This window comes from Morone saxatilis, unplaced genomic scaffold (genome assembly GCF_004916995.1).
Source record: "Morone saxatilis isolate NCDOM2014 unplaced genomic scaffold, NCSU_SB_2.0 Contig10, whole genome shotgun sequence".
Classification (NCBI taxonomy): Eukaryota; Metazoa; Chordata; class Actinopteri; family Moronidae; genus Morone; species Morone saxatilis.
In genome coordinates this window covers 2,292,010-2,310,223 of record NW_023339652.1, presented here as the reverse complement: position 1 = coordinate 2,310,223, position 18,214 = coordinate 2,292,010, and the positions used below count along the sequence as shown (strand labels likewise).

Below are 18,214 nucleotides of genomic sequence, written 5' to 3'. Positions count from 1 at the left end.
GGATAAGAGGAAAACTGTCCCTCTAAGCATCTAAAGACTGAAGCTGCTCCCTATTTATTTGCTAACAATGCATCCATCCAATATAAAAAGGGGTCGCTCGTATTGACAAACCCACAGAGAATTTTCACCAAACTCAGCAGTTCCCCCTCGGCTCTACTGTTTTAATGTCTGTCAACGTATTGGTTTAATTTTACAGCCTGAAGCTTTACTGTTGTGGTTCAGTCTCACAGCTCTCATTAATCTCCAGCAGGAGCAGGCAGCTGTTTTCAGAAAACAAGCCCTGATAAACCCACTGTACACGACCTGGTCAGCACTAAACCGCAAACACAGACACTGTTAAGAGAGCGGCCGGTGGAGAAAGTGGAGCATTTAGCAGCTATAGAGTCCGATTATTTCCCTCAGGAGGTGGTGGAGACCAAAAACAGAGCTAAAAGGAGCTGAAAGAGAGTGAATATTGGACACAAACACTTCTCCAAATGAATGTTGCTTCATGTCTGCTGGATGTGTAAACAGTTTGCTAATATGTTCCCTACAGCAACTTGTTTTGATTGTTCTGCCACCAAGTTGCCAAACAGATCAATTATAGCTGCATTCTTCTGCAAGCGCTGTTGTGTGTGCTCATGAATTAATGCACAGTGTGTCTGTGAGATGCAATTAAGTACAGGAACGGTGGGAGAATTTTATGGGGATGTATTATGGGCAAACTCTGAGTGAAACACAACGATGATGGAGGAACTTTCTGATGAGAAATTCAGACTATATCTGGTTGATAATGTCCCAATCTGACAGACATGGGGCATCGAGGAGAATAATTATTACTCATTTGTAGTGTAGTGATTGTAATTTTTGTAGTAGTGTCCAAGGACAGGGGTCTTTTTTCAGTGGTTCATTGTATGTGTGTTGTGTAACCAGTGCACCATCGAAGAGGAGACCTCGGTCTCACTGGGTTTTCCCTGGCTCAATACAGGTTAAATTTTCAAAAAAAAAGGTAACTACTTCCAAATAAAGTAATTTAATAAGTCAAAAAAGTGGATTTCACATAAAGTTACTCTTTAAACCTGAATTTTTGGCCACTTGGGGGCAGCAGAAACTATTTGTGTACCTGACGTTGGGGACGTTGTTGGGAACAGTTACAGAGTGTCTGAGAACAATACTCACTCTCTTTTAGCTTTGTTTTTGGTCTCTACCAACTCCTGAAGGAAATATCTGACTCTTAAACTGCTGAATGCTCCAATATGTTCACCAGCCAGTCTCTAACTGTGCTGGTCAGCTGTTGGCTGCTGAGCTGGTAGTGTACAGAGGATTAATGGACTGGTACAGCCCAGGCAGCTAAACAATGAGCTCCCTTTGATGCATTGCTGCAAGTATGCAGCCGCTTGTATATGCTTATGATGATAAAAATGCTAATTTCTTGTTTCTTAGAGAGAGAACTTGACTTGTAATGTTCAGATCAATGACATTAATATTATAAAACAAGCTGTTATATACATTATCTGAAAAATGCAGACAAGGTTAAACCCTGTAGCATCCTTTTTCTACCACACAGACACAAACCTGTTGAGGAGGAAGATGTTGTCCGAGCAGGTCAGAGCCTCCAGAAGGATCTTCTTCTCTGAAACGGCGTTGGACGAGTGAAACTTCATCCAGATGAACTCCCACACGTCCTCGTCCATCAGGCTGACCCCAGTGCAGTAAACTATGTCTCTGATGTTGGGAGGAATCCTGGAAAGACAAACATCCAGCCCATCAGTCCAAAAAGTGTGTGTCACATTTTAGGTAGAAGTATAAGATTTTACTTCTGTGCGTTAAAAAGCAACGAGAGACTAGGGTGTGTTAGTAATAAAACTAAAAACCCTCTCTGGGTGCTGAGAAAGAAATTCTGATTCCATTAGGGAGCTCCATTAAAACACCCCTTCACTTATCTTGTGAACTCTGGTCATAAAATGCAGAGACAAAGACACACTTAAAGACACTTTCCCACCAACTGGGACTCCAAAAAGTCTCAATATCCCTAATTGGCATGTGCACTTCTGAATATAATGTGTTGGGAGTACTTTAGGAATTTAAATTAGGCTTATTGCTGAAGCACTAACTGTTGACAATATAGCTTCTGTCTCCGCTGTCCTTGATATTTGCAATGTCAAATCGTAATATGGTTGGATTCATTAATGTCTGATAATAGATGCGTTGTTCTTAGGTACTGAGCCAAGACATAGGAACCGCCCCTGGGCTCACTTCTCGAACATTTCCCTGATTAAATACCCGACCTGGTGGGAGGAGAGATTGTGGGTGAAGACCTGGTGGCTGGACTTGTGCCACGATGTCCTGTTGTTGTTACGAGCAGCCAAATCGTAAAAAACTCTTCATGTCAGTCTCTGAGTCGTAGTTCAGAGGAGGAGATATGGGGACGATATCTCCCACCTGGAGAACAGAACTCTCAATAATCTGGTACTAACATAACCTTTATAGCTGGCACTTACATCTAAATGAAATCCAATGTTAACACAAATACAACTGACCTTTCTTAAGTCCCGCCCCTCTTTGCTCTGAGCTCCAATCAGCTGAGCAAGCTTCGGTCAACTTCCTCCTTTGCTCTATATGCTATGTGCTAGGCTAGTCTATGTTGAAAAAAACAACTATATTCTCAGGATGATTATAGAATAAAAGCGACATATACCTGATATCAAAACGTCAGCCAGCTAGTTACATCTGAAAGCTAATGTTAGCAAAATGCTAGTTAGCTAATGTTCTGCTTAATGCTAACTTAAGATGTCACTATATGTCGACATATATATATACTGTATATGTCGCTAGATGCCACTTAATCCTGCAGAGTGGTTCTCAACCGGGGGGTTGGGACCTCCACAAGGGGTTGCCAAAGCTTCACAGTGAAGATTGTTATTTTTAATGGTTTCGATTATTATTTAAGATCTAAACTTTGATGATCTGAACATGCTGTATTCACAAAGACATATTCTGCTGAACAGCCTCGTATTAGAATTGTTAAAACAATCAAGGAGCTAATGGAACAATGAGAGGTAAATACTGATTGTGTCAAAAAATAATCCAATTAAGTTTGTATAATTGTTAAAATCGAAGAAAAAACACAATACAGACGAAGAATTGTATAAAAAGTTCCTAAAAATACAAGGAAAACTAAATATTCCTGTGAATAAATCAGGAATATTTTATTTTCCTCATAATAATCTGCTCAAAATTCATCCAAATCACTCATTTGACACAAACTTCCTGCAGTTATTTCGTTCGCTGTTTGGGTTTATTGTACAATACATTCATTGTTACCAGCAGAATCACTGCTTTTAGTAACTAAAACTAAGACAAATCAGTGGAGTAAACAGTACAATATTGCACTGCTGTGTCATTTGTAAGCAGATAAATTCTGGTTACACAAACTGTCTCTCAGCTTTCTGCTGAGGAAGGAGCTCCTGGTGGAGGGTAAGTGAGCTCCAGGAGCTCATACTCATAGAACTGGAGTTACTACAGGACACTACTGTCTCTGCTGCAGGGTGTTTTTTTTATTCTAGGGTTGCACAATTAATTGAAATATTATCAAAATTGCAATATGGCCAAGTGCAACATGCAAATTGCAACAGCTGCAGAAGGTAAAATGGGTCACAATCCAGCATTTTAATGAAGTGCTGCAGTGCTGCAGAGGTGTCCTGGCCTACAAAGCTCCATATGTTTGTTTGGTACAGAAAACCCCCAAAAAGTGTCATATCATGATGATTTAGTTGGTGAAAATTAATATTTGTGATGCAAAAATGATCATTCCCGCTAATCGTGGATCATTTTTTAATCCTAATATCTGTCAGAATGATGAATATATAAGCAATAAGATGTTTCTAACACACTGTGCAACCCTATTATAAACACTATGGCACACTCACACACACACACTCCATGTCCCAGCTGGTTACTGGCCTGAATCATCAGTAAAGCAAAGAAAAAAAAGGTGAACATTTCCTTCACACTATAATGTGTGTGTGTGTGTGTGTCTGTAGGTGTTTTTGTGTGTGTGTGTGTGTGTGTGTGTTTGTACTTGACCTAAATTGTCAGTAAACCAAAACTAAAAACTTTCATCACAATACAGTGAGCTCAGCTGGCAGCAAAAATTATATACTGAACACCGTATGTGTGTGTGTGTGTGTGTGTGTGTGTGTGTGGGTGTATTCCCTGAGTGTGTGTGTGTGTGTGTGTGTGTGTGTGTGTGTGTGCATTCTCTGTGTGCAGAGTGAGTGATGCAGGGACAATTACATCATTCACCGACCTGGGAAATCATTTTAGAGATGCTCCACTTAAGAGCAAGCTTCAACACACACACATACACACACACACTGGCTAACTTCCACATTACTGCTGACTGCGGCGTTAAAGTCCTTCTCAGACGACATCTGCCAAACACTGTGTACTCAAGTGTGTGTATTTACAAATGCGCGTGTGTTTAACCAGATAAGATGATGTCTAAGCTACTACCAGGTTATTTGTCATGTAAAACATTAAGTGCATCTGTGTCTCCTGCTACAGAGACTATTTATAGCACTGCTACTATTACTCTTGTATCACTTCTAGCGCCACTGTTATTCCTATCGCTAATAAAAATAACAGTAATAATGTGAGTTTTTCTTTGCAGAATATAAAATGGAGGAAGAGAGTCTCTGGAAACCTCCAGATGGCTCTGATCCCATTAACTAACAGAGAGAGAGAGAGAGAGAGAGAGAGAGAGAAAGAGAGAGTGAGTGTGTGTGTGTGTGTGTTTTAACAGTCTGTAGAGGATGTTTTATGTCCTAAAGCTCTATCTTTCTCCTGAAATATCTCTCCCTCCCACTCAATTCTTCCTCTGCATCAAACTCCCATTCTGACAGTAAACATGTCTCTCCACCATCTGCTGTGTCTGTCGGTCGGACTCTGCAGTCCAAGTGTCACTATGAATTTTGAAAATCACTCCGGCGGAGTGATAAAACATTTAAACTGCCCGACAGAACATGAGCTCGGTCAGGTAATTACACCCTGACTAAAGATGACTGCGGCGCTGTGGCTGTGACTGCGGCGTATGTCGTTACCCCAAAATTCACATCGGACATGAGACGTGCAACTGAAGCCAGGCCCGTCCTTAATGTGTTATCTGTGCAAGCAGCTTATTACAACCCATTTGCGACTATTGTTAGGCGGCAACCTCTGGTGGCCGTTGTAATTATGACGGGAGCAATGGAGGAAGTCAGGTGACGTGGCATAAAAAGAGACAAAAGTCCACGTAGGGAGGAGGTTGGAGTGGATGGATGAGTCAAACACAAGACTTTCTCCCAGGAGAACGCTGTCCAGGTCCAAATCCAAACCAAACGCTCGCTGTAGATAAAGCCTTTTGTGTTTTTCGAGTTTTCCAGCTAACGTAGTTTCTCCTATGCACTTTAAAGGTGAGGGGTATTCAGTTGGTTGCATTGTTGGCTGTGTATCCCTTAAAAGTACATTCATACTGTACTGGACGATTCAATGACTTCAAGCTGTGTGCTTGTGTCTGATCCATGACCAACAGGCGTGGTTTAACGCTAGGTGGGTGTAATGATGTGTGACAGGAGTGACTGTTAGCTCGACAAAAATGGCAGCTGCTAAAGAGGTTAGTGTAGATGCTGCTAGTATCAATTATATCAGAACTGGAGAGCAAAGACGTCTCCCAGTCTCCCAGTTTCAGTCTCCCACAACTGGCTTCGGTAAGCGTTTTCTTGATCTGATCGGTTGAAGTTAGACTGTGTTCGACAAGTATATTTTTGAAAGTGCCTTCCCTTTTCCAAACGACTTCCCAGATGGTTTGTTCAGATGGCGCAGTTGGATAAATTAATAAAAGTATTGAAATTAAACTTTAACCTCATAATGACGCTAGATAAAAAGCCACCAAGTGGAAACTGGTCTGTAAATAACTTAATAATAAATACAATCTAGACCTACTGTCTATTTCAAGTGTCCTCAGATAACTTATAGAATATACTTTATTGTCCCCGAGGGGAAACGTGTCTTGGACTCTGTGCTACAATATTCACAAAAACAAGAAACTGCCTGACAACACGGCAGCTTAAAGAGAGACTGTTAGAACTAAAATGCTAAGTGTATTTATTGCACATAGATCTATTGCAATAAGTATTACTATTATGAGTATTCCTGATAGGTAGAGGTTTGTATTGATGTTGAGGGTCCGCAACTTCTGGTTTGATTTCACGCTACATAGATAAAATTGAACTGAAAATCACCAAAGTTACTACAGTTCATCCTGAGGGGAACCTGCTTGTGTGTTTCAAATCTCACGGCAATCCCTCCAGTAGTTTTCGAGATATTTCCATCTGGACTAAAGTAGTAGACAAACATTTCCACTGAGAGCCTCTAACACGCCTAGAAATCTAGACCTATATCAGTTCAGTATTGTGCTTAATATGCTTCTAATTAATAAATCAACACAACCTTTTGCAGGTAGTCCACTCAAGCATAGAAATAATGAACACAATGCACAGAGAATGGAAGGAATGGGGGGTTAATGGGGGCCCAGCAGCCCATTATTGTCCAAGGACCCCCTACCAGGTTAATCCATCAATGGCTGCAGCCACACTAAGATAAATTTAATGCCGAGCTTTTTTGATCCATTTAGACGGTTCATTTACAATAAAATCCCAGTGGGACATGATTAATATTCCAGGGTGATACAGGCGGTGAAATATCAGCACTGCTATGCTGTAATTACACTCATTGTTCTGGACGGGATTGTAGCCAGAGTCAAGTTACAGCAGGTGGTTCCTAACACTCTTTTCATGCATGAGGCGCAGGTGTGACACAGGTTTGCGGTTTGACTCCTTCATATCAAAGGCTCAGCTCTATTTGTGTCACTGTTCTTCGGGACTGTAGCTGCACTCATACACATCACTGCAAAAGCACAGAATTAATGTACTGAGAATTACACTAGTGCTAAATAGAGTTCAGTTGCATGTGTTCTCCGTCTTTTTTTCCAGGTAATTGTGAAGCCAGGTCAGATGAGCCTGGCGACACTTCTATTACTCTGATAAAAAGCGGATCTGTAATTAATACTCTGGCAGGGAGAGGGAAACCACATACATGTGATCTCAAGATGGGATTAAAACCACTGAATAGAGCATGAAATATTAAAAAACCACCCCTGGAAAGATTAATCCTGCATGAATGTGGACTTATCCGGCACTTTTCCACCATGGAAAGTGGAGCATTTCCAAACTGCTTTTCAAATTTAAGAAAAGGGGGCCACACTTGTGTTGTAGCGAGGATGAAAACAAATGGAACTTTTCCAAAAAGCTGCCATATGGTTGTCATGTGACCGGCTCCCTCATCGCTCGCCCTGTAAACAACAACGTAACTTTGATAACGAAGGAAGGAAAGAGAAGAAAGTTGGCGCAAAAGGCAAAAATAGGTAGCGAGTCCAGAAATATCTAGTTGTGAGATAATGACGCGTTAACACGTATCTGACATTAGCCGAGAAAACCATTCATAAAATCAGCTGAAACAGTCTTTAATTTAGTGTTTTTTAATTTAAGCATGCCTCTCATCATCAGCTCCCTGCTGTCCTTTACAGAACACCAGCATCTGTTTCTATTTAATTTGCTGTTTGAAATCTAATTTTGCAGATCTCGTTAAGGACCCAGAGGGAGCGAACGAGCCAGCAGCACATGAAAGAGAAAAAAGTTGGAGGCAGACAGGAAAAAAAATTAATGTAGAAAACAACAAATGGATCCTGGATGTAGCATCTTTTACCTTTATAGGTTACAACTTTTTATTCTTTTTTCCATAATGTTTGCAGGTGATCAACAAGTATCATCTGTCAGTACAGTAACAACACATAAAGGCCTGCGAGGGAATTAATAGACAGGGAAATAAATAAGGCAGAGTATAAAAATACCTGTTTTCCCACCTTTTCTCTTCATAACTCACATAACAGCCATACATTATGACTAAGACAGTAAACAGTACAGTGCAGTAGAAAGCATACACCTGCGACTTTGATCACTCCTTATCCCTTCCCCCTGGGTCTTCCTCTAAATTCCACTATACAGGCAGAATACAGCGTGTTGCCGAGTTAATAGGGAAACAAAATAAAAATAAACATTGATATCATGGTTCTAGCAGCATTCCTGGCCTATTCCTGTTCATCCTAGCAACAGAAAAGTTCCATAGATAACATTGAAGAAGCAACTTATTCTAAAACTTAACTAAGGCTGACCAGGATCATACAGTAAATCTGCTTTCAACCAATTCAATTCTTAATTTTTTCCTCTATAGTTCTCCTTAAGTCCCTCCTTAAGTTCTCTTGAAAAAAAAAACACGTTTTTCTACTTTTAAACACTTTGTTTAAAGTGCCAGAGCCAGAGTCTAAGCAGTAGTGATAGCTGTTGGCGCCACTGAAAGTCAGTCTCACCCAGCCAACTCAATTTAAACACATAGTGACAACACATAGTTTCAAATAACTCATTAATACCAAACTTACCAAAACAATGAACACTTGAGCATTACACAGATACATACACAGACCTAGCTAAAATGACAGAAACAGTCTTTGGGATACATTTATTTAACGTGTACTTTGGCTTCAACTTGTAGTTTCAGGAGTGGCCCAAACTGAACCCAGTCAGGCTGTATGCATTATACAGTATGTGTGTGTGTATTCGTACCTGTTCTTGTTGCTGGAGATCCAGTCAGAGATGTAAGCGACGGCCTGACGGTGGCACTGCTTGTTCCCAAAGCTACAAGCTAACATGATGAGCTCCCTCTGTAACTCCCTGCAGAGAGGAAGAGAGGAAGAAAATGTGTACAGTTCTTTTGTCTATCATCAGACACTTAAAGAAACATTGTCTGAAGTTGGATACCAGTTTCATCTCTGTGCATCTACCACAGAGATAGGTCCAGGACTCTAGTTTAATAGCACAGACTGGAAGAAACTTCTAGCCTAGTTAAAGTTTGTGCAGGAATGAGTCAAAAATCTAAGACAGACAGGGATGTGACTGGTGGTTGAGAGTGTATTTATTGGTCGCCAAACCCTCTGATCTATATTCGACCTTTTGGATTTTGTGCTGTTAAACAAACATGAACAGAATTAGCAGTTAGACTTGGAGACACCCACACAGTTTGTTCACATCAGACCTTTGTACTTGTCGTGCACTTAATGTTATTAGTGCTATAATATTAAGAGGAGTGTGTATATAATAGTGTGCGTGTCTTGCGTACTCAGTCTGGTAGGACGCCTGCAGGATGTTGCCCTCATTGCCGGGGCCGTTTGTTGGCCAACCCATCTGATGGTACCGTGATGCAACCTGCTTCAGCACATAATCCTGGAAACACACAGACACAGACACACACACACACACACACCGTTAATCGTTAATGAACAAACACTCAGCTGTCAGACAGTTTGTCCTGCTAACATAGGAGCTGTTACTGACAGACTGATTGATTGACTGAAGGACAGACTGAGACGATAATTGATTGACTGGGTGTTTACACTGAACAGGCTGTATTCGTCTGTGCGGTCCAGCAGTTTGTCCAGCTGGTACAGCGCTCGGCTGGCGGCGTGCCACGGCAGGAAGGAGGTCTCCTCCGGCAGATAGCCAATCAGCTGTAAGGGAACACCTTGTGGGAGGTATCCAGCCCTGAGACAGAGACAGAGATGGAGAGAGAGTATAAAAAATGTAAATGTAGATAAAATATCTAATTTAAGCAGGAGTCGTCGTGTAAAATGAGTGTTTTGGATACATTTTGAGCAAATTATTTCCTGTTTAAAGAACTTTTTATCCAATTCTCGGCCTATATTATGTATTTTTTAAATATTTTCTAACAATCATTCAGACTTAATAGGCTCCTTTTTTGACATATTAAGCGTTTTCTGGTTCTATTAGACAATTTACATTTAGTTTTTCTTCACAGAAGTGAACCAAAATGCTGAGATATAGACCTACTGTGTGAATGTTTTAGGATATACATCCACTGTTTTAGAGGGAATAGCATCCATAACTGCTACCACAACTCTGCAACAACAATCAACTTCTGAATAATGACACCAGCATGATTTCCCACAATTCCACTCAACAATTAAAAGAATTTGACAAAAATAGGTTCATCTAAGGTGGAAAAAAACAACAACAAAAAACTATAGCAGTCAGTTTAAAACCTTGAATATTATCAATATCTTCAGAGTCAGGTATATGGTATACACCTTAACCACCAGGACTATACTTGTTAACTAACTACACGCTAACTGGCTATTAAAACCAGCTGCCATAGAAAACAGAGACACATAAAAATGTTTCTGTGCCCAAAATATGAAATTGGTCAGAAGAATCAATTCAACGACTTCTTGGTGAAACTGTTCATAAAACAAGACAGTACAGATCTTTTCATACTTTAAAGCAAGATGAGGTAACTTTTTATTAAACTCACTCTTTGGATTGGCACATCCCAGCTACCATACTTCGACTGCGTTTTTTGAATGACACGTCCTGTGTGTGTACGTGAGGATATTCATAATATATTATCTACTTTCCAATGCTTATGTGTATGTTATGGCCATGTTTTCCCCCCATTTTAAAATAACTTTTTAACGGCAGGCAAAAAAACAGACAAACCGACATCTTTTCTGACAGTTTTTCTCTTTCTGGACTCCAAACTTTTATATTAGTGCAGAGTCTGGGATACACAGAGGTGAATTCTGGTACATGAATTCAATTTGAAGCCAGATCCTGTTTTGCTCTTTAACCCTCAGATGTAACCCTCAGTCTCTGTGGTGTGTGCGAGAGTGAGCGAGAGTGAGCGAGTCTGTGAATAAACTACAGTATGAACACATTAAGAAAAACTTGGCCTCTAAATGCCATCGGGGCTATTTAGCTGCCCGGGTTACAGCCACTGCTTCATGAATATTAACTAGCTTCCTTTGTGCATTCATTAACATTCATGATGTTTTTTAAGGGGGCGGGGGGAGAGAAGGCACTCACCTGCTTCCTGCATCGACCTTCAGCTCCACCCACAGCTCATGAATATTAATGAGGCAGGCAGTTGAGGACAGAAAGTGAACTTAGAGAGGTGATGTTAAGTTTTATTGGTTTTATTCTGATTATTGACGCTCAGCAGAGAGGCTGAAGAGAGGAGTGACCGACAAGAAAGTACTGCAGGGAAATTCATGACTGACCTTTACTGAGGAGGTGTCAATCAAAGTGAGTGACGGACGAATAGAGGAGGTGAAGGGATTTAATGTTCTTGCACTGAAATGGTTTTTAGACTGTTTTTTAATTTACAGAGACAGACAGGTTGAGAGAGAGAGAGAGAGCGACAGACCTCCACGGGAAAGTTAATCTGCTTCAGATAAGACTCTCTAAGTCTTTGAGGAGCTGAGGAAACTCTAAATTCCAGACCTCCATATTTCCATAATCTGCCTCATATCCGACTCGACCAACCTCCACACATTCATCTCCATTCCCATCATGCACCTGGCCTCCGAGACATTACCATAATCCATCCAGCTTGCCGAGACTTCCTGTTTATACCGCTCCGAAAACAAGTGATGGGACTAAACGTGACGGCAGAGGGAGAGATAGCGGTCACCATGGCAACAGCAGCCAGACGTTGATCTGTTTGCCTGTTTATTTGTCCATCTGTGTTTTCCGTTTCTCAACGTGTGGACGTATACTGTCAGGCCGCACTTCGTACTGATCGAATGTGATCCGTAGTCAATGCAACAACTGTCAAAACAACAAAAGTGCGTTTCTCAGTTTTCTGCTAAGGTTTTTTCTCTTTCTCTCTCTCGGTCTTTGCATATTGTTTAATTCTTTCCCCAAAAAATCTTAAAAAGGCAACAATATTAAGATGCATATATGATGTTTACTATCTCTCTGTATTATCCTAAAAAAGCAAAAAATTAAATCTAAATTAAAATAATCTTAACAAAAACAGCATTAAGTGGTTTTATTTAGCTCATTTTTATGTATAAAGTACCACGGATAAATGATTTAACCTGATAACAGCTCCTGAAACTATCATTATAAAATCCCAAAGCCCTTAAAACACTCGAACTAGAATTTTTGAAAAGTGCAAGAGTTGGACAATCCTAACACTGAGAAATAAAACTCTAAAAACTCTTTTAACCCCTGAAATCCCAGAGGACACCAAAAATCCCAATAGAAATAGACTGAAAACTTTCTTACCAAGGCCTCCACAGTAGAGCTGTGTATTTGCAAGAATCTGGCAAAACCATATATATCACAATAAATCTACAATCAAAGCTGCAGTAGGTAACTTTTATAAAAATATGTTTTATGTGTCATATTTGCTGAAACTTTCACTATATCCTGACAGTAGCACATGAGACAGATAATGTGTGAAAAAATCAGGTTCCTCTGAGTCCTCCAAAATAAATTATATTTTATAAATATTACCTACTACAGCTTTAATACAACCAGAACAGTGGGATCTGCATTTGTATTTAACACAGTTCCTGTAACATCCGACATCATAGCCCTCAGTTTGACAGCCCTGCTTTCTATCCAGCGGTTAATAGTTTAAACACAAAAATCGATACAGCTTTTTTGAGAATTGATACAATATATCATGGGTCCACATGATTCCTTGAGACCTGACCTGGGATGATCCATATAATATTTCCTCTAAACCCACCTGATGAACTCAATACATAGCGTCACTCTGCATTCATAACACTGAACTGGTCTCAGGTCTGTGGTTCTACCTGAGTGGATCCATAATCTCCATCAACTGTGCAGGAAAACAGATATTACTGCTGCTCTTTTTTTACAGTCCTTTATCGGTTTAGATCGCCTGCATTTTGGACCAAGTCTGTCCTTTTGTCAACGGTTCCCTGTGTGATTATAAAAATGAAATCATCCCCTTTGGGTAGTTCTCCAAATATAAGTCCAGTGAAGACCTCTATAGTCCTGCTCCTCAGAGGAAAAACCCTTTGGATTTGAATGACTTTTCATCTGACTCACAGCTCCAGTAAATCTCCCGGGGACACTAGCAGGACTTTAAACTGTTAGTCAGGTTGTTCTGTTCACAGAGAAAGTGAAGAGATTATAGATTTTCAATTTTCCCTCTCATTTGTGTGTGCACGTGCGTATGTGTGTCTCTCTCCCAGTGTTGTCGTCTTAACGAGCTCATTAACTCGTTAACTTCGTTAAGGGCCAGTTAATTGTTTGTCCATTAGCCATTAGCAAGGCTCAGTGGAGAGCTAACGAGGGACCGCTGCGGTCACACACACGCTCACACTAACACACACAGAGAGAAAGAGAGGCGACATCCATCACTGTTTAAGCGCACACTCACAGAGACACAGCCATTTATTACTGCTAAACTAGCTTCACATACACACCACACACACAGAGTCCTGCAGCCACCAATCAGCATTCAGTGCTCTGTAAATTGCTCAAGCTTTAGCCAATCGAACTGTAAGCAGAAGAATCAGCATTACTCAAATTAATTCAGAGATTAAAGACTGGCACTGAACAATGCTGAAATTGAATCTGTGTATTTTGCAGTTTTTATTGTAAAACAGCTTTTCAATGCTTATATACTTCTTTGTGCTTAATGAGGCACACATCCAGGACCAAATAGTTTTTTATCTGACTCTGGGTAAGAAGTGATAATTGCATGACATAACCACTCACTGGTTTGTTACAGATGAGTTCATCACAACTTTGGTCATATTTTTTGTGTTTTTGTTCATCATTTCTATCAGTAATATTAACACTATGTCGCTGTTGTACATGGCAGTAAATTAACACTGTCCACGTAACACAGCACCCGTGTTTCCATCCAAATGTAACGCAAATTTTACTAGAAATTTAAAGGAATTGGCATAGGAAAATGAAGAGGTAGAGAAGGTAAATGAATGCTTGTTTCCATCCACTAGAGTTGTGTGTTCATTAGGAGTTGGTTCATGAGATAAGCAGTAGGTGGCACCAATTTTCCAGTCGGAAAAGCAGAAGAAGACGAGATGACGCAATTAAAAGATTGTGAAAAACAATGCAGTAAATGAAAATTTGACATTTCAGTTAGTTTCGTGTATTAATGTGAGGAAGGTTTCATCAGATCTGTGTGGACTGGATGTATTATAGAGCCATGGCAACGATGAGGAGACTTTTGGAAACAGCTGATCAGTCATGTGAGCTCAGAATTTTTTCATCTTCCATTAAGCACATCAAACATTGAGGACGTCTTTTTCAAATTGTGCCATTTACATCAAACTTTTCTAATGTTATACTTAAAAATAAGCATAAAAATATGTTAATAGAAACACGGCTACTGTCAACAAAGACTATTTCTTCAGTAGAAAGTACTCCAACAAAAGTGTTGAGTGTTAGGCTTGTCATTTTGTGATGAACTCATCCACTGTAAGGACTACAAAAACCCAAACAACAGTCACATCAGAAGCAAAACCACTTTGCCGTGTCTTTTGATGTTGAGTAGTGATGTTCGGCATTACCATAGCAACACATGGAGGCTTAAGTAAGAGCATCTTCTGCTGCCAGTGTGAATATTATTAATGGATCTGTAGGTCTGTTTCTTTTTCTATTCAGATGGAAACGTCCCGCTGAGCTCCTAACTCATCAACAAACACGCACACACACTCGAACAGAGGATGACAGCGCAGTCTCTAGCTGTTGCTCATTCAACATGACAGTAGACAGATGGCTGAGAGGGAGAGAGAGATAGAAAAAAGAAAGAGAGAGGGGGGTAGATTGAGTTATAGGGTTGGTGTCAGAGCAGATTTTGGTTACAGTGCTCGAAAAGCTTGAGGCTAAAAACATCACTATGAGAAACGACACACTCCTCTACCTCTCTCTCTCTCTCTCTGTGGCTGCAGCCTCACTGAGCGCTCATTCATCACAGAGTTTCTGTCTGGCTCAGGTTGCTTTTGAATTCCTTTTTGCACTACGTAGGTAGTCTGCTCTGAATGCAGCAACATGGACGGTCATCTCACAGAGCCAGATGTGCCTGTGTCACTTTGGGATGTGGCTGAATGACAAATCTGCAGCTGCGGTGTAATCCCAGGCAGCTATAGCTCTGGGAACAGTGCCTCGCTTAAAGGGAAAATCTGGTGTTTGACAACTTGGTCTTATTCACATATTTTAGTCCATTATAACTATCAGTCACTGTGGCTTGCTTTCGATTTAGCTTAAGAAGTACAGGAGTGAATGCAACATGCACTCACACCAGTGGAGCTACTCAGAAACTAAACTAGGAGCTGAATGTCCCTTTTACAACTTGTGCACTGCTTCATTGATGGTAACTTTTAGACTGATGATAGGTTAGAAAACGATGGCGACATTTGAAGTGCAATTTTTACATCATCAATTGTATTTACTGTGTGACTCTGAAGTTTTAATGGATGTTATGAATGAAAAGGAGAAATGTTGAGGAGGAAAAGGAGACTGAAAACTCCCAAACATGAGTAGATGATCTGCTTTAAAAAGGAAACTCACAAAATCTTCTTTCGACAGAGCTGCCAATATAACTTTTGCTTCCTTGTTTGTGAATGAAGTGGTACACAAGTTGTAGTTTTTCAGACCTGCAAACTCCACCCTGTGTCCATAACACAAGGACACAGGAAACTTAACTTAGTTCCTCCCATTGGAACGCAGCTCTATGGAAATTACTAAAAAGGTTCTTGGCCCTGGAACCACACCAGGATCCTACAGAGGGAAGATACCATACTGTGGGGCTATTCAGTTACAAATTTTTGTGGGGTAGACTTTAAAACCAGGAAATGTAGGTGGGCCAGAGATTTTCAGCAGCCTATTTCAAACCTTTTTTAAGCTTTAAGCTTGTCTGGAAAGTTTGCTGTTTCTAATTGTGGTTATATACTTTAACTACCGCAACACACAAGTACTTGCCAGTCCAGGAAGGTTTTCATTGTGAGTTTTATGTTTCAGCGTTGACAGAGACATAATTTCAGTAGAGCACTTCCCTACTTGTGACTGTCAATAGCCAGATGTTTAGAAAAGCTAAGCTTGTAACTCACAGAGACATCGCTGATTTGTGATTGGCTGCTACATTCTTAAACATCCTGCCCTGATCTGAACCATGATGGTTCTTGTTTGTTGGGTATTTCCTTTTTTTGTTTTATAGTTTTATTCCTCCTAAGTCCTGTTCTACTTAACTTACTGCCCTTATGTGTTTCCTGATGAATTTGATAGTTTGCCCCGCCTTGTGTTCACCTGTGTCTAATTAGTCTCCTTCACTAGAGTCTATATTTCCTGTGTTACTTCCACTCTGGGCCAGTTTGTCTTTGTACCTTTGTGTCTTGTGTTCCAGCCTTCGTATCCCTAGTGTCATGTGATTTTTCTGTTTTTTTTGGATTACTGCCTGTTTTTTGACCCTGCCTCTGCCATTTCCCCGTTGGATTGGTCTGCCTACTCCGACTGACCTCCTGTGTACCAAACTAAATTTGGCAAGTAAAGACTGTGTATTTTTTCGGGTCCTGTTTCTTCTGGTTTCACCAAACATAATAGGAACTGCCCATTGTGAGAAGGACATTAGATGGCTCACTCGTTAGCTACTTCAATACACTTTATATATCGTTTACTTATTTGGTCATATATCAGATTTATGTATGTTGGACCGGATGTGGTCAGCATGCTGCCGATTGGATAGGCTGGTCCTACTGCATCTCTGTAGTTTTCATTAACTGCTACTAAACAGTTAACAGAGACTTTCAATCAGACTCAAAATCGAGTGTTTGATATGATTTCAGTTAAATTGAAGTCTACAGGAAAACTGTAGGAAGCTCATGCTCCTTGCCCCTGTCAATGTTGTTCTTAGTGGGGTTTGCATTTCCCAAATCTCTAAACTGAAGATGCTGAATAAATAAATCATAATGGACAAAAATATGAGAATAACCCACAGCTACCTTGGCAGTGGCAATGGCATATTTGCTAAACATGCACATCTACTGGAGAATATGCAAAGAAAGAGTCAGGATAACCCTCAGGCAACTGTTAATCCTTGAGCCACTGAGCTACACTTATCTAGTAGTTATGGATGTGGAGGAATCAGCTGCTGGCAAAGCTCCAGCCCAACACCTTGTGTGTGAATGTAAATTTGTATATGAATATCCATAGGTATATAAACCTCTGTATATACAGCTGACTCAAACTACAAGCACATCAGCAGAAAACCACCTCCTCGATTCTGTTGGCCAAACAGATGATGACAACTCTGAAATAAATCTGTCCGCTCAAAAAATTCAGTCCATCAAAAGAGACATATCTGAGGGAGGCAGACACATCATCAGTACTGTTCAACAAAGAGACACTCCTTTAGTGGAAAGCAATTAAAAACAAACAGAAACAGACAAACAATGGATCCGCCTGGCTGCTCTTTCCCTTTGTGTGTCCAGATGTCTTACAGTGACAGATGAGAGAACAGAAAACAGATCATTTGTCCACCACTTTCTCCTGTTATAATGAACTGTCCTTTCCACTGTGTATGTGTTTGTGTCTATCAGTCTTTGAACAGGGGATTTTAAACCACACTGAACCAATATGTTTTCTGGTTAAGCAAAGACTCACCTGGCCAGGTTGAAGGCATCATCGATAAGTCCTGCCCTGTTTCCAATGGAGATTATCTGAGAGGCAAAGAGTGAGACAGACAGAGAGGAATTGAAAAAGACAAAGAAGGAAATAGAGAGGGTTAAACAGAAAGAGACATACCTACATACAGATAGACAGATAGACAGACAGATACTGCATACTTGAGGGTTGGTGTGGAGCTGTTGAATCAGCAGTTTCCAGTTCTGGAGGTCATAGTTCACACGGAAGTAGCCTGTCTGGTTGATGTTGCCCAGCAACCAGGTTTTGTCGTCCATCTGACCAATCCTGTGGGTTTCTAAGACAAAACAGAAAAATTGAAAGAAAAATGTCAACAGCCTGTCCCTAATAAAAAAGAACCAATGGTTCAACCAAAGAGGTTGGATATCTGATGAAGGTCGTTAGATATGCAGATGATACCACGCTGTCCTGTTTAGTTCCTAAGTCAAAAACATGGCTCCTGCAGGTTGCATCAAACTGCCATTGCTATTATAATGTGATATATAGTTTTTTTAACCTGGAAGTGAAAGTCGAACAGACAGACAGTGAGGATCAGTCCTAAGTGTAAACCAGTTACTGTATGTGGAAAAAGATAGTTTTGA

At 40.4% G+C, this 18,214-nt stretch overlaps 1 protein-coding gene across 1 annotated transcript in view; it reads right to left on the bottom strand.

The window, feature by feature from the left end:
- The window catches only part of LOC118336577 (thyrotropin-releasing hormone-degrading ectoenzyme-like), a 169,430-nt gene that overhangs the window by 7,436 nt on the left and 143,780 nt on the right, over window positions 1-18,214 (bottom strand). The window contains exons 12-17 of the mRNA XM_035673251.1: window positions 17,777-17,910; window positions 17,595-17,650; window positions 9,524-9,671; window positions 9,250-9,353; window positions 8,697-8,804; window positions 1,555-1,722 (exon numbers count right to left, since the gene is read on the bottom strand). Of these exons, the coding sequence (XP_035529144.1) occupies window positions 1,555-1,722; window positions 8,697-8,804; window positions 9,250-9,353; window positions 9,524-9,671; window positions 17,595-17,650; window positions 17,777-17,910 (718 nt within the window). The remainder of the gene's footprint in view (window positions 1-1,554; window positions 1,723-8,696; window positions 8,805-9,249; window positions 9,354-9,523; window positions 9,672-17,594; window positions 17,651-17,776; window positions 17,911-18,214) is intronic.